At 45.4% G+C, this 12,606-nt stretch overlaps 1 protein-coding gene across 4 annotated transcripts in view; it reads left to right on the top strand.

Annotated features, from left to right (window-relative positions):
- LOC115123057 (ankyrin repeat and sterile alpha motif domain-containing protein 1B-like) overlaps window positions 1–12,606 on the top strand; it is a 288,347-nt gene that overhangs the window by 57,670 nt on the left and 218,071 nt on the right. For all 4 annotated transcript variants that reach the window (XM_065021514.1, XM_065021512.1, XM_065021513.1 and 1 more), the window contains one exon: window positions 4,284–4,415. In XM_065021514.1, coding sequence (XP_064877586.1) covers window positions 4,284–4,415 — 132 coding nt within the window. The remainder of the gene's footprint in view (window positions 1–4,283; window positions 4,416–12,606) is intronic.

The following is a 12,606-nucleotide window of genomic DNA, read 5'->3' as shown; positions in this document are numbered from 1 at the left end:
TTGTGGAAACATCTCAAGGATGATCAATGGAAAACGGGTTGCACCTGAGCTCAATTTCAAGTTTCAAGGGTCTGAATACTTATGTAAATAAGGTATTCCTGTTTTAAATGAAAACTGTTTTCGCTTTGTCATTATGGGGTATTGTGTGTAGATTGAAGAGGGAAAACATGAAGGTGTTGGATACTTTCAGAATGCGCTGTACATTTCCGTTCAGTACAGAACATCCTCCTTCCTTCTGTAAAGTAACCACTGATCTCACATCTGACTGGATTGGTGAAAGCTATGTAATGGAATCCTTGCTTTACATCAAATCAGTGATTTTGCTGTAATTCACTTGAAGGAAGGCAGTAAGGTAGGAAGGAAGGCAGTGAGGTAGGAAGGAAGGCAGTGAGGTAGGAAGGAAGGCAGTGAAGTAGGAAGGAAGGCAGTAAGGTAGGAAGGAAGGCAGTAAGGTAGGAAGGAAGGCAATAAGGTAGGAAGGAAGGCAGTAAGGTAGGAAGGAAGGCAGTAAGGTAGGAAGGAAGGCAGTAAGGTAGGAAGGAAGGCTGCGTGTTTTAGCACTAGAACAAGGCCTTGGTTACCCCTGAGAGCTGATTGGTAGAAGGGCTTTCATCATGGCGACAGGGGTCCAGTTTCTCTCGTTTCCAGGGAGATTGATACCTGTGGCGTTTGGCGCGGCACACTAACAGGAATTGATCTGGTCTGAATCAAACCACTGCCGCTGTGTGTGTGGTGGGAGTGGGTGGCTTGATGGAGCAACAGCCTCTGGGCAGGCCTTGCCTTGGCACAAACACGTCTCAATCAGTCACACACTGAGGGCGACGATGTAGGCGCAAACACACACACACACACACACACACACACAGAGCACATGTATTGGAGAGGGTTACGAACAGTATGTATTAGATTTTGTGTCTTCATGGTCAGTGCCTGTATGTGTGTGTCTCGTACTTATTTATATGGCTGTCTATGGATCTGGATGTGTGAATATGTCCCCTGCGCCCATACAGGCCTATGTGCTCATTTGTATGCATGCACCTCCATTAGCATGGCACACTGTAAATGTCAGAGAGCGATGCAGCATCTGTCCATCAGACAGACTGATGAATAAAAACATGGTCACCTCCCATATCTGCTGGACACACTCATCAACTTCCTGGTTCCAGAGCTGAGGTATAAATAGGTGCTCGTCATGTTTGTTTAATAATTATGTGACATCATTGGTGGCCCGTACTGACATGGCTTTGGTGGCCCGTACCGACATGGCCTTGGTGGCCCGTACCGACATGGCCTTGGTGGCCCGTACCGACATGGCCTTGGTGGCCCGTACCGACATGGCCTTGGTGGCCCGTACCGACATGGCCTTGGTGGCCCGTAACGAGATGGCCTTGGTGGCCCGTAACGACATGGCCTTGGTGGCCCATACCGACATGGCCTTGGTGGCCCGTACCGACATGGCCTTGTCACGTGTGATTGTAAGATGACAATTGACAACATAATCAAGCCCACACTACCTTAATAGTAGCACACAACAAACCAGCTTTTTCCCCACTAAACATAGTACTTTGTGGTGTCAAGGAGTCCAACGACTCTACCCCCAGGCTTCCAACGGGCCTAGCTCTGACAAATCACCTCTACCGTTCAACAGAGAACAAGAAATATTCATTAGATAGCACATGCTAATATTATTCCACCAAATGAGTGTATCATCATTCAACTGAGCAGACCTGGAAGGACCTGGCTGCCTGGGTCCATGTTGAAGCCTGTGTCCCAAATGGAACCCTTTCTGGCAGTGTTTATGGCACCCTTTCTAGATCAAAGTAGTGCCCTAGTATGTAGGGAATTAGGGTCCAATTTGGGACATGGTAAATAATAATGGTATCAGTGTTAAGCCCATCTAATAGACCTGCAGTGTGTGTGTGTGTGTGTGTGTGTGTGTGTGTGTGTGTGTGTGTGTGTGTGTGTGTGTGTGTGAGAGAGATTATTATTTTGTGTTTTGTAGAGTATGTCTATATTGCATTTTGTTTAGTCTCATAAGACTGGTGACCTTCTGGTTCTTCCATTTATTTTCTACAGAAATGTCTCTCCCTCTCCTCCTTACTCCATCTGCCCCTCTCTATCATTCTTTCTCTCTCTCTGTTGCTGTCTTGCTCTTTCTCCATTTCCCCTGCCTCTCTGCCTTTCAATCTCACTGGGACCTTGGGCTTTCCCTCTGCATCATTTGGGTCACTGCTATTATCAGGAGACAATACCCCTTTCACAAGACCTGTCTAAACATATATCCTCTTGGCAATACAGACCCTGTGAAAAGGGCATATTGTGTGTGTTAGCGTGCATGTGTGTGTGTATTATTTGTTTGTCAGGATCCCCAGTAGCTTTTGCAGAAGCAGTTGCTGCTCTTCCAGGGGTCCACAAAAAACACTGAACATTACAAAGTAACAAGGAAAGTCACACACATTTTAAATACAATTATATACAAACAATGCAACAAAAATGATGTGTGTGTGTGTGTCCCCGCCAGTCAATGAGTTGTTTTTTTAATCAGTATTTTTTAAGGTCCTTTTGCTGTTTGATTAATGGGAGACAGAAGAGAGTTCCGTGCGATCATGGCTCTGTATAAAATTTGTGAATTTGTTTTGGACTTGGGGACTGTGAAGAGACCCCTGGTGGGATGTCTTGTGGGGTGTGAATGAGTATCTGAGCTGAACGTTATTTTATTATGCAGACAGGTATTTTCGTCACAGTAATATTTCTCATTAAAACTAAGAGAAGCAGTTAATCTCTTGTCAACCCTCAACTAGGAAAGACTAGCATGCATGTTGTTGATGTTAGTTCTGTATGTGCAGTTAAGCGTTCTGCTTTGTTTATGAGCCAGCTGCAGTTTTGCTACTGACTGTTTCCTTATTTAGAATTTCAGTGAGCTCACTGGCTTTGAGTGCTGTAAAGTGTGAAATCATCCGCATGTGTAGGCATTCTAGTTTTGTGTAAGACCAACGGCAAATCATTTGTTAAAATAGAGAAGAGTAACGGCCCAAGGCAACTGCCCTGAGGGATACCTCATTGTAGATATCTGATGTTAAAGACGATTCCATTGAAGAACACTGGGTTTTATTGGATAAATAACTCTCCAACCATGTGTTGGCAGGTGATGTAAAGCCATACCAAGTGCGTTTTTTAAATAATAATGTATGATCAATAACATCAAAGACTGCACTGAAATCTAACAATACAGCTCCAACTATAATCTTATTATACATTTATTTTAACCAATCAGTCATCTGAGTCAGTGCAGTACAAGTTGAGTGTCCTTCTCTATATGCATGCTGAATCAGTAGTTAACTTGTTCTCTGAAAAATAGTGTTGTATTTGTTCAAACACAATTATCTCCATCAGTTTACTAAGAACAGGCTGTTAACTGATTGGGTGGTTGTTAGAGCCAGCAAAGGGTGCTTTACTATTTTTAGGCGGTGGAATTACTTTATCTTCCTTCCACACCTGTGGACACACACACTCCTTCAGGCTTTGGTTAAAGATCTAGCCAATAGGGGTGGTGATATAGTCTGCTACCATTCAATAGTTTACCATCAAGGTTGTCTATACCTGGAGGCTTATCATTATTGATGGATAAAAACTGTTTTTCCACCTCTCCCAAACGAACTTGACTGAATTGAAAACAGCAATCCTTCTCCTTCATTATTAAATACTTTATACCAAAATATGATGGTTTACTGTTTCACTTCTGAGTTTTTCCACTACTAGTGAAAATAGTCATTTGAAATGATTGGCAATACCAAAAGGTTTTGTTATGAAAGGCCCATCAACTTCAGTGAATGATGGAGATGAATTGTTTTTGTTGTCATTTATCTTTGTTTGGTAATACTTTCTTCTTTTTGTTTTAGTTTAGTTTCAACATTTCTCAATTGACATTATCTTGACCAATCGGCAGAGCAGCCTGATTTGTTTGCCACCTCTTTTGCATAATTTCTTTGAAACATAAAATGTTTCAGTTCGTCATCAATCCAGGAGGATCTAACAGTTCCCACGGTTAGTTTCTTAACAGGTGCTTGTCAACAATTTGCATGAATAGTTTTCAAAAGACTTCCAGTTCTGCATCTGGATTCACTTCCTCGTACATATCAGACCAACACATGTTTTACATCTTCAATATGGTATTGTGTTTCTCTGTAGTGATCTGGAGTAGTGCTGTGTGAGATTCAGTGTGTGTGTGTGTGTGTTGTGAGTGTGTGTTTTAAATGAACCGTGTGTATTGTATCTCTCTGCAGCGGCCCACTCCCCCACTTCCCCCGGCCCAGGAGGAAGAGGAGGGGGAGAAGAGCTGTGGCCCCGCTGGGTTCTGGGAGGCCCTCACACCCTGCAACGGTTGTCACAACCTGGGCTTCTCCAGCCTGTCACAGGTACGCACACACCTCCCCCTTTCACTTGTATTCCTACACCTCCTGTCATTCCTTTAACTGATAACCATTGTTATGGAGTGCCAGTATACTATGCTATAATTGCCCTGTCTCAAACATAAGTCACTCTAATGGCCTGTTTCCCAGTTTGCATGGCTTGTTGCCTCTGAAACCCTCAGTTAATATACATCACCCAGCAGAATGCAGCTCTGCTGGGCCATGTAGCAATATGTTTATGTATTTCCATGACTAATAGAGATCAGAGGATGTCGTCTTCCGTTTTGCGCTTGGTGTGTGTTTGTCGTTGTGTTGCCGTGAGCACCACATAGTATCTCTCTCGACCACTTGCTCTCTTTCACGATCTGTCTTTCTTCCTATCTTTCTGACAATCTGTCTTTCTGACTATCTGTCTTTCTGACTGTCTGTCTTTCTGACTGTCTTTCTGACTGTCTGACTGTCTGTCTTTCTGACTATCTATCTTTCTCACTATCTACAGTTGAAGTCAGAATTTACATACACCTTAGCCAAATACATTTAAACTCGTTTTTTCACAATTCCTGACATTTAATCGTAGTAAACATTCCCTGTTTTAGGTCAGTTAGGATCACCACTTTATTTTAAGAATGTGAAATGTCAGAATAATAGCAGAGAGCATGATGTATTTCAGCTTTTATTTCTTTCATCACATTCCCAGTAGGTCAGAAGTTTACATACACTCAATTAGTATTTGGTAGCATTGCCTTTAAATTGTTTAACTTAGGTCAAACGTTTCAGGTAGCTTTCTACAAGCTTCCCACAATAAGTTGGGTGAATTTTGGCCCATTCCTCCTGACAGAGCTGGTGTAACTGAGTCAGGTTTGTAGGCCTCCTTGCTCACACACGCTTTTTCAATTCTGCTTTTTCTATTCTGCCCACAAATTTTCTATGGGATTGAGGTCAGGGCTTTGTGATGGCCACTCCAATACCAAGTATGCTTGGGGTCATTGTCTATTTGGAAGACCCATTTGCGACCAAGCTTTAACTTCCTGACTGATGTCTTTGAGATGTTGCTTCAATATATCCACATAATTTTCCACCCTCATGATGCCATCTATTTTGTGAAGTGCACCAGTCCCTCCTGCAGCAAAGCACCTCTACAACATGATGCTGCCATGCTTCACGGTTGGGATGATGTTCTTCGGCTTGCAAGCCTCCCCCTTTTCCCTCCAAACATACAATGGTCATTATGGCCAAACAGTATTATTTTTGTCTTATCAGACCAGAGGACATTTCCCCAAAAAGTACGATCGTTGTCCATGTGCAGTTGCAAACCCTAGTCTGGCTTTTTATGGTGGTTTTGGAGCAGTGCATTCTTCCTTGCTGAGTGGTACCTTGGTACCTGAGTGGCCGTGGTACCTTCAGGCGTTTGGAAATAGCTCCCAAGGATGAACCAGACTTGTGTAGGTCTACAATTGTTTTGTTCTGAGGTCTTGGCTGATTTCTTTTGATTTTCCCATGATGTCAAGCAAAGAGGCACTGAGTTTGAAGGTAGGCCTTGAAATACATCAAATGATGTCAATTAGCCTATCAGAAGCTTCAAAAGCCATGACATCATTTTCTGGAATTTTCCAAGCTGTTTAAAGGCACAGTCAACTTTGTGTATGTAAACTTCTGACCCACTGGAATTGTGATAGTCTTAAAATAATTGCTGGAAGAATTACTCTTGTCATGCACAAAGTAGATGTCCTAACCAACTTGCCAAAACTATATTAACAAGAAATTTGTGGAGTGGTTAAAAAACTAGTTTAATGACTCCTACCTAAGTGTATGTAAACTTCCGACTTCAACTGTATATTTCTTACTATCTTTCTGAATATCTTTCTGACTATCTATCTTTCTTACTATCTTTCTGAATGTATTTTTCTCTCTTCATTTAGTTTCTCTCTCTCTCTTTCTCTCTCTCCCTTAATTTTCTCTTTCTTGTTGTCTCCACAACGGTTTGTCACGGTGGCCTCTCAACAAGGAAATAATATTACTTATAACAGGATGCTTCAACTAGTGTTTGTTCAACCAATCAATTACTCAGCACAATCTTCACAAAATATCCATCTGTATTGTTTAATTTTAGAGGTTAAATTGAAAGTAAGAACGCATTTTCTGCACCAATGTCCACCACCAAAGCAGACTTACTCCACACCTCCTCAGTCTCCCTCCCCTTTTCTCTCCTCCTTCTCTCCATCTGTTCTTCTCTCCTTCCTCCTCTCATCCGTCCGGTTTGTCAGATTGTCAGAGTGATGGCAGTCCCACTGGGCTCTGTTCTCTTCCTATTTTTAAGTGGTGAAATGTCTCTCTCTCACTTTCCACTCGGTTTTACTTCTTCCCTTTTTCTCCACAACTTTCCCCTTGGCCCCTATCTCTCTCTCTCCTTCCCTACATCACCCCCATCTCTCTCTCTCCTTCCCTACATCACCCCCCATCTCTCGCTCTCCTTCCCTACATCACCCCCCATCTCTCTCTCTCCTTCCCTACATCACCCCCATCTCTCTCTCTCCTTCCCTACATCACCCCCATCTCTCTCTCTCTCCTTCCCTACATCACCCCCATCTCTCTCTCTCTCCTTCTCTACATCACCCCCCATCTCTCTCTCTCCTTCCCTACATCACCCCCATCTCTCGCTCTCCTTCCCTACATCACCCCCATCTCTCTCTCTCCTTCCCTACATCACCCACATCTCTCTCTCCTTCCCTACATCACCCCCATCTCTCTCCTTCCCTACATCACCCCCATCTCTCTCCTTCCCTACATCACCCCCCATCTCTCTCTCTCCTTCCCTACATCACCCCATCTCTCTCCTTCCCTACACCACCCCATCTCTCTCCTTCCCTACATCACCCCATTTCTCTCTCCTTCCCTACATCACCCCATCTCTCTCTCTCTCCTTTCCTACATCACCCCCATCTCTCTCTCCTTCCCTACATCACCCCCATCTCTCTCTCTCCTTCCCTACATTACCCCCCATCTCTCTCTCTCCTTCCCTACATCACCCCCATCTCTCTCTCTCTCCTTCCCTACATCACCCCCATCTCTCTCTCTCTCCTTCCCTACATAACCCCCATCTCTCTCTCCTTCCCTACATCACCCCCATCTCTCTCTCTCCTTCCCTACATCACCCCCATCTCTCTCTCTCTCCTTCCCTACATCAGCCCCCATCTCTCTCTCTCCTTCCCTACATCACCTCTCTCTCCTTCCCTACATCACCTCTCTCTCCTTCCCTACATCAAATCAAATCAAATCAAATCAAATCAAATTTATTTATATAGCCCTTCGTACATCAGCTGATATCTCAAAGTGCTGTACAGAAACCCAGCCTAAAACCCCAAACAGCAAACAATGCAGGTGTAAAAGCACGGTGGCTAGGAAAAACTCCCTAGAAAGGCCAAAACCTAGGAAGAAACCTAGAGAGGAACCAGGCTATGTGGGGTGGCCAGTCCTCTTCTGGCTGTGCCGGGTAGAGATTATAACAGAACATGACCAAGATGTTCAAATGTTCATAAATGACCAGCATGGTCGAATAATAATAAGGCAGAACAGTTGAAACTGGAGCAGCAGCACAGTCAGGTGGACTGGGGACAGCAAGGAGTCATCATGTCAGGTAGTCCTGGGGCACGGTCCTAGGGCTCAGGTCCTCCGAGAGAGAGAGAAAGAAAGAGAGAATTAGAGAGAGCATATGTGGGGTGGCCAGTCCTCTTCTGGCTGTGCGGGTGGAGATTATAACAGAACGTGGCCAAGATGTTCAAATGTTCATAAATGACCAGCATGGTTGAATAATAGTAAGGCAGAACAGTTGAAACTGGAGCAGCAGCATGGCCAGGTGGACTGGGGACAGCAAGGAGTCATCATGTCAGGTAGTCCTGGGACATGGTCCTAGGGCCCAGGCCAGTTGAAACTGGAGCAGCAGCATGGCCAGGTGGACTGGGGACAGCAAGGAGTCATCATGTCAGGTAGTCCTGGGGCATGGTCCTAGGGCTCAGGTCCTCCGAGAGAGAGAAAGAAGAGAGAAGGAGAGAATTAGAGAACGCACACTTAGATTCACACAGGACACCGAATAGGACAGGAGAAGTACTCCAGATATAACAAACTGACCCTAGCCCCCGACACATAAACTAATGCAGCATAAATACTGGAGGCTGAGACAGGAGGGGTCAGGAGACACTGTGGCCCCAACCCGAGGACACCCCGGACAGGGCCAAACAGGAAGGATATAACCCCACCCACTTTGCCAAAGCACAGCCCCACACCACTAGAGGGATATCTTCAACCACCAACTTACCATCCTGAGACAAGGCCGAGTATAGCCCACAAAGATCTCCGCCACGGCACAACCCAAGGGGAGGCGCCACCCAGACAGGCCGACCACAACAGTGAATCAACCCACCCAGGTGACGCACCCCCAGGGACGGCATGAGAGAGCCCCAGTAAGCCAGTGACTCAGCCCCGTAACAGGGTAGAGGCAGAGAATCCCAGTGGAAAGAGGGGAATCGGCCAGGCAGAGACAGCAAGGGCGGTTCGTTGCTCCAGAGCCTTTCCGTTCACCTTCCCACTCCTGGGCCAGACTACACTCAATCATATGACCCACTGAAGAGATGAGTCTTCAGTAAAGACTTAAAGGTTGAGACCGAGTTTGCGTCTCTGACATGGGTAGGCAGACCGTTCCATAAAAATGGAGCTCTATAGGAGAAAGCCCTGCCTCCAGCTGTTTGCTTAGAAATTCTAGGGACAATTAGGAGGCCTGCGTCTTGTGACCGTAGCGTACGTGTAGGTATGTACGGCAGGACCAAATCAGAGAGATAGGTAGGAGCAAGCCCATGTAATGCTTTGTAGGTTAGCAGTAAAACCTTGAAATCAGCCCTTGCTTTGACAGGAAGCCAGTGTAGAGAGGCTAGCACTGGAGTAATATGATCAAATTTTTTGGTTCTAGTCAGGATTCTAGCAGCCGTATTCAGCACTAACTGAAGTTTATTTAGTGCTTTATCCGGGTAGCCGGAAAATAGAGCATTGCAGTAGTCTAACCTAGAAGTGACAAAAGCATGGATTAATTTTTCTGCATCATTTTTGGACAGAAAGTTTCTGATTTTTGCAATGTTACGTAGATGGAAAAAAGCTGTCCTCGAAATGGTCTTGATATGTTCTTCAAAAGAGAGATCAGGGTCCAGAGTAACGCCGAGGTCCTTCACAGTTTTATTTGAGACGACTGTACAACCATTAAGATTAATTGTCAGATTCAACAGAAGATCTCTTTGTTTCTTGGGACCTAGAACAAGCATCTCTGTTTTGTCCGAGTTTAATAGTAGAAAGTTTGCAGCCATCCACTTCCTTATGTCTGAAACACATGCTTCTAGCGAGGGCAATTTTGGGGCTTCACCATGTTTCATTGAAATGTACAGCTGTGTGTCATCCGCATAGCAGTGAAAGTTTACATTATGTTTTCGAATAACATCCCCAAGAGGTAAAATATATAGTGAAAACAATAGTGGTCCTAAAACAGAACCTTGAGGAACACCGAAATTTACAGTTGATTTGTCAGAGGACAAACCATTCACAGAGACAAACTGATATCTTTCCGACAGATAAGATCTAAACCAGGCCAGAACATGTCCGTGTAGACCAATTTGGGTTTCCAATCTCTCCAAAAGAATGTGGTGATCGATGGTATCAAAAGCAGCACTAAGGTCTAGGAGCACGAGGACAGATGCAGAGCCTCGGTCCGTTGCCATTAAAATGTCATTTACCACCTTCACAAGTGCCGTCTCAGTGCTATGATGGGGTCTAAAACCAGACTAAAACCAGCCCCCATCTCTCCCTCTCTCCTTCCCTACATCAGCCCACATCTCTCTCGCTCCTTCCCTACATCAGCCCCCATCTCTCCCTCTCTCCTTCCCTACATCAGCCCCCATCTCTCCCTCTCTCCTTCCCTACATCACCCCACATCTCTCTCTCTCTCCTTCCCTACATCACCCCACATCTCTCCTTCTCTCCTTCCCTACATCACCCCACATCTCTCTCTCTCCTTCCCTACATCACCCCACATCTCTCTCTCTCCTTCCCTACATCACCCGCCATCTCTTTCTCCACATTTCTCTCTCACTGTCTGACAGAAGTGTGTTAATCGCTGTATCGATCGCCGTGGTAGCGAGGTCTCAGCTGTCACTCAAGCTGTCAGTCAGAGAGACGGACTGTACTCTGATGTATGCTGCAGAGGGTGACTGTAAAAGGCTGCTGTGTGTGTGTGTGTGTGTGTGTGTGTGTGTGTGTGTGTGTGTGTGTGTGTGTGTGTGTGTGTGTGTGTGTGTGTGTGTGAGAGACAGCCAGCCACAGTAGCAACCCCAAGTCATCATCAAACGTCTTTCATTGCCCCAGTTCCTATATATGGGCATTGAGAAGGTGGAAAAACGTGTCCTTCTCTGTCGCATGTCTTGCATATGTGTGTTTGAGTGGAGGGGGTTCCATCTCTCTTCTCACACAGACGTGGATCCTCTGTCCTCTCCATGTGAACGCAGACTGATGCCATGACAACCAAGGACCATTTTAGGTGTGTGTGTTTGGTAAAGCGGTGCGGGGTTCCTTCAGCTGAAAGTACGGCTTAGAGGAAAAAAGGTATGAACTTTTTCATTGTGGAGCCCCTGCAGAGAGAACGATGGAGAGAGATGGGGGGAGAGAGGGAAGGCAAAGGTTTCACGCGGTTGCTAGGCAACACAGAAATTCATAAAGTAGCAGGCGTGGGATATCCGCCCACCACAACCATTGACAAATCTGTACCAGATCAGGTCAGGTGCGTCAGAGCACTGCGCAATATCAGACACACACGCATATGAAACACACACACACACCCACACACATACGCACACGGCTGCACGCTGCACGGCTGTATGCACGCAAATCGGGCCTAGTGCTCCCGAGTGGTGCAGCGGTCTAAGGCACTGCATCTCAGTGCTAGAGGCGTCACTACAGACACCCAGGTTGTATCACAACCGGCCGTGATTGGGAGTCCCGTAGGGCTGCGCACCATTGGTTCGGAGTTATCCCGGTTGGACCGGTGCAGGCCGTCATTGTAATTAAGAATGTATTCTTAACTGACTTGCCTAGTTAAATAAAGGTTCAATTCAACAACAACAAAATACAGTGCAGGTTGGGAGAATCAAGGGGAAATGAATGGAGCTGGAAGGGTGTGTGTCCAATGCTGCAATCATAGTAAGCTGTAGTGTCCAATGCTGCAGTCATAGTAAGCTGTAGTGACCAATGCTGAAGTCATAGTAAGCTGTAGTGACCAATGCTGAAGTCATAGTAAGCTGTAGTGTCCAATGCTGCAGTCATACTACGCTGTAGTGACCAATGCTGCAGTCATAGTAAGCTGTAGTGACCAATGCTGCAGTCATAGTAAGCTGTAGTGACCAATGCTGAAGTCATAGTAAGCTGTAGTGACCAATGCTGCAGTGACCAATGCTGCAGTCATAGTAAGCTGTAGTGACCAATGCTGCAGTCATAGTAAGCTGTAGTGACCAATGCTGCAGTCATAGTAAGCTGTAGTGACCAATGCTGCAGTCATAGTAAGCTGTAGTGCTGTAGTAAGTGACCAATGCTGCAGTCATAGTAAGCTGTAGTGACCAATGCTGCAGTCATAGTAAGCTGTAGTGACCAATGCTGCAGTCATAGTAAGCTGTAGTGACCAATGCTGCAGTCATAGTAAGCTGTAGTGACCAATGCTGCAGTCATAGTAAGCTGTAGTGACCAATGCTGCAGTCATAGTAAGCTGTAGTGACCAATGCTGCAGTCATAGTAAGCTGTAGTGACCAATGCTGCAGTCATAGTAAGCTGTAGTGACCAATGCTGCAGTCATAGTAAGCTGTAGTGACCAATGCTGCAGTCATAGTAAGCTGTAGTGACCAATGCTGCAGTCATAGTAAGCTGTAGTGACCAATGCTGCAGTCATAGTAAGCTGTAGTGACCAATGCTGCAGTCATAGTAAGCTGTAGTGACCAATGCTGCAGTCATAGTAAGCTGTAGTGACCAATGCTGCAGTCATAGTAAGCTGTAGTGACCAATGCTGCAGTCATAGTAAGCTGTAGTGACCAATGCTGCAGTCATAGTAAGCTGTAGTGACCAATGCTGAAGTCATAGTAAGCTGTAGTGACCAATGCTGCAGTCATAGTAAGCTGTA

This window comes from Oncorhynchus nerka, linkage group LG8 (assembly GCF_034236695.1).
Source record: "Oncorhynchus nerka isolate Pitt River linkage group LG8, Oner_Uvic_2.0, whole genome shotgun sequence".
NCBI classification, from domain to species: domain Eukaryota; kingdom Metazoa; phylum Chordata; class Actinopteri; order Salmoniformes; family Salmonidae; genus Oncorhynchus; species Oncorhynchus nerka.
Note: the sequence above shows the minus strand (reverse complement) of the source record. Positions and strands in the feature narration are given on the sequence as shown.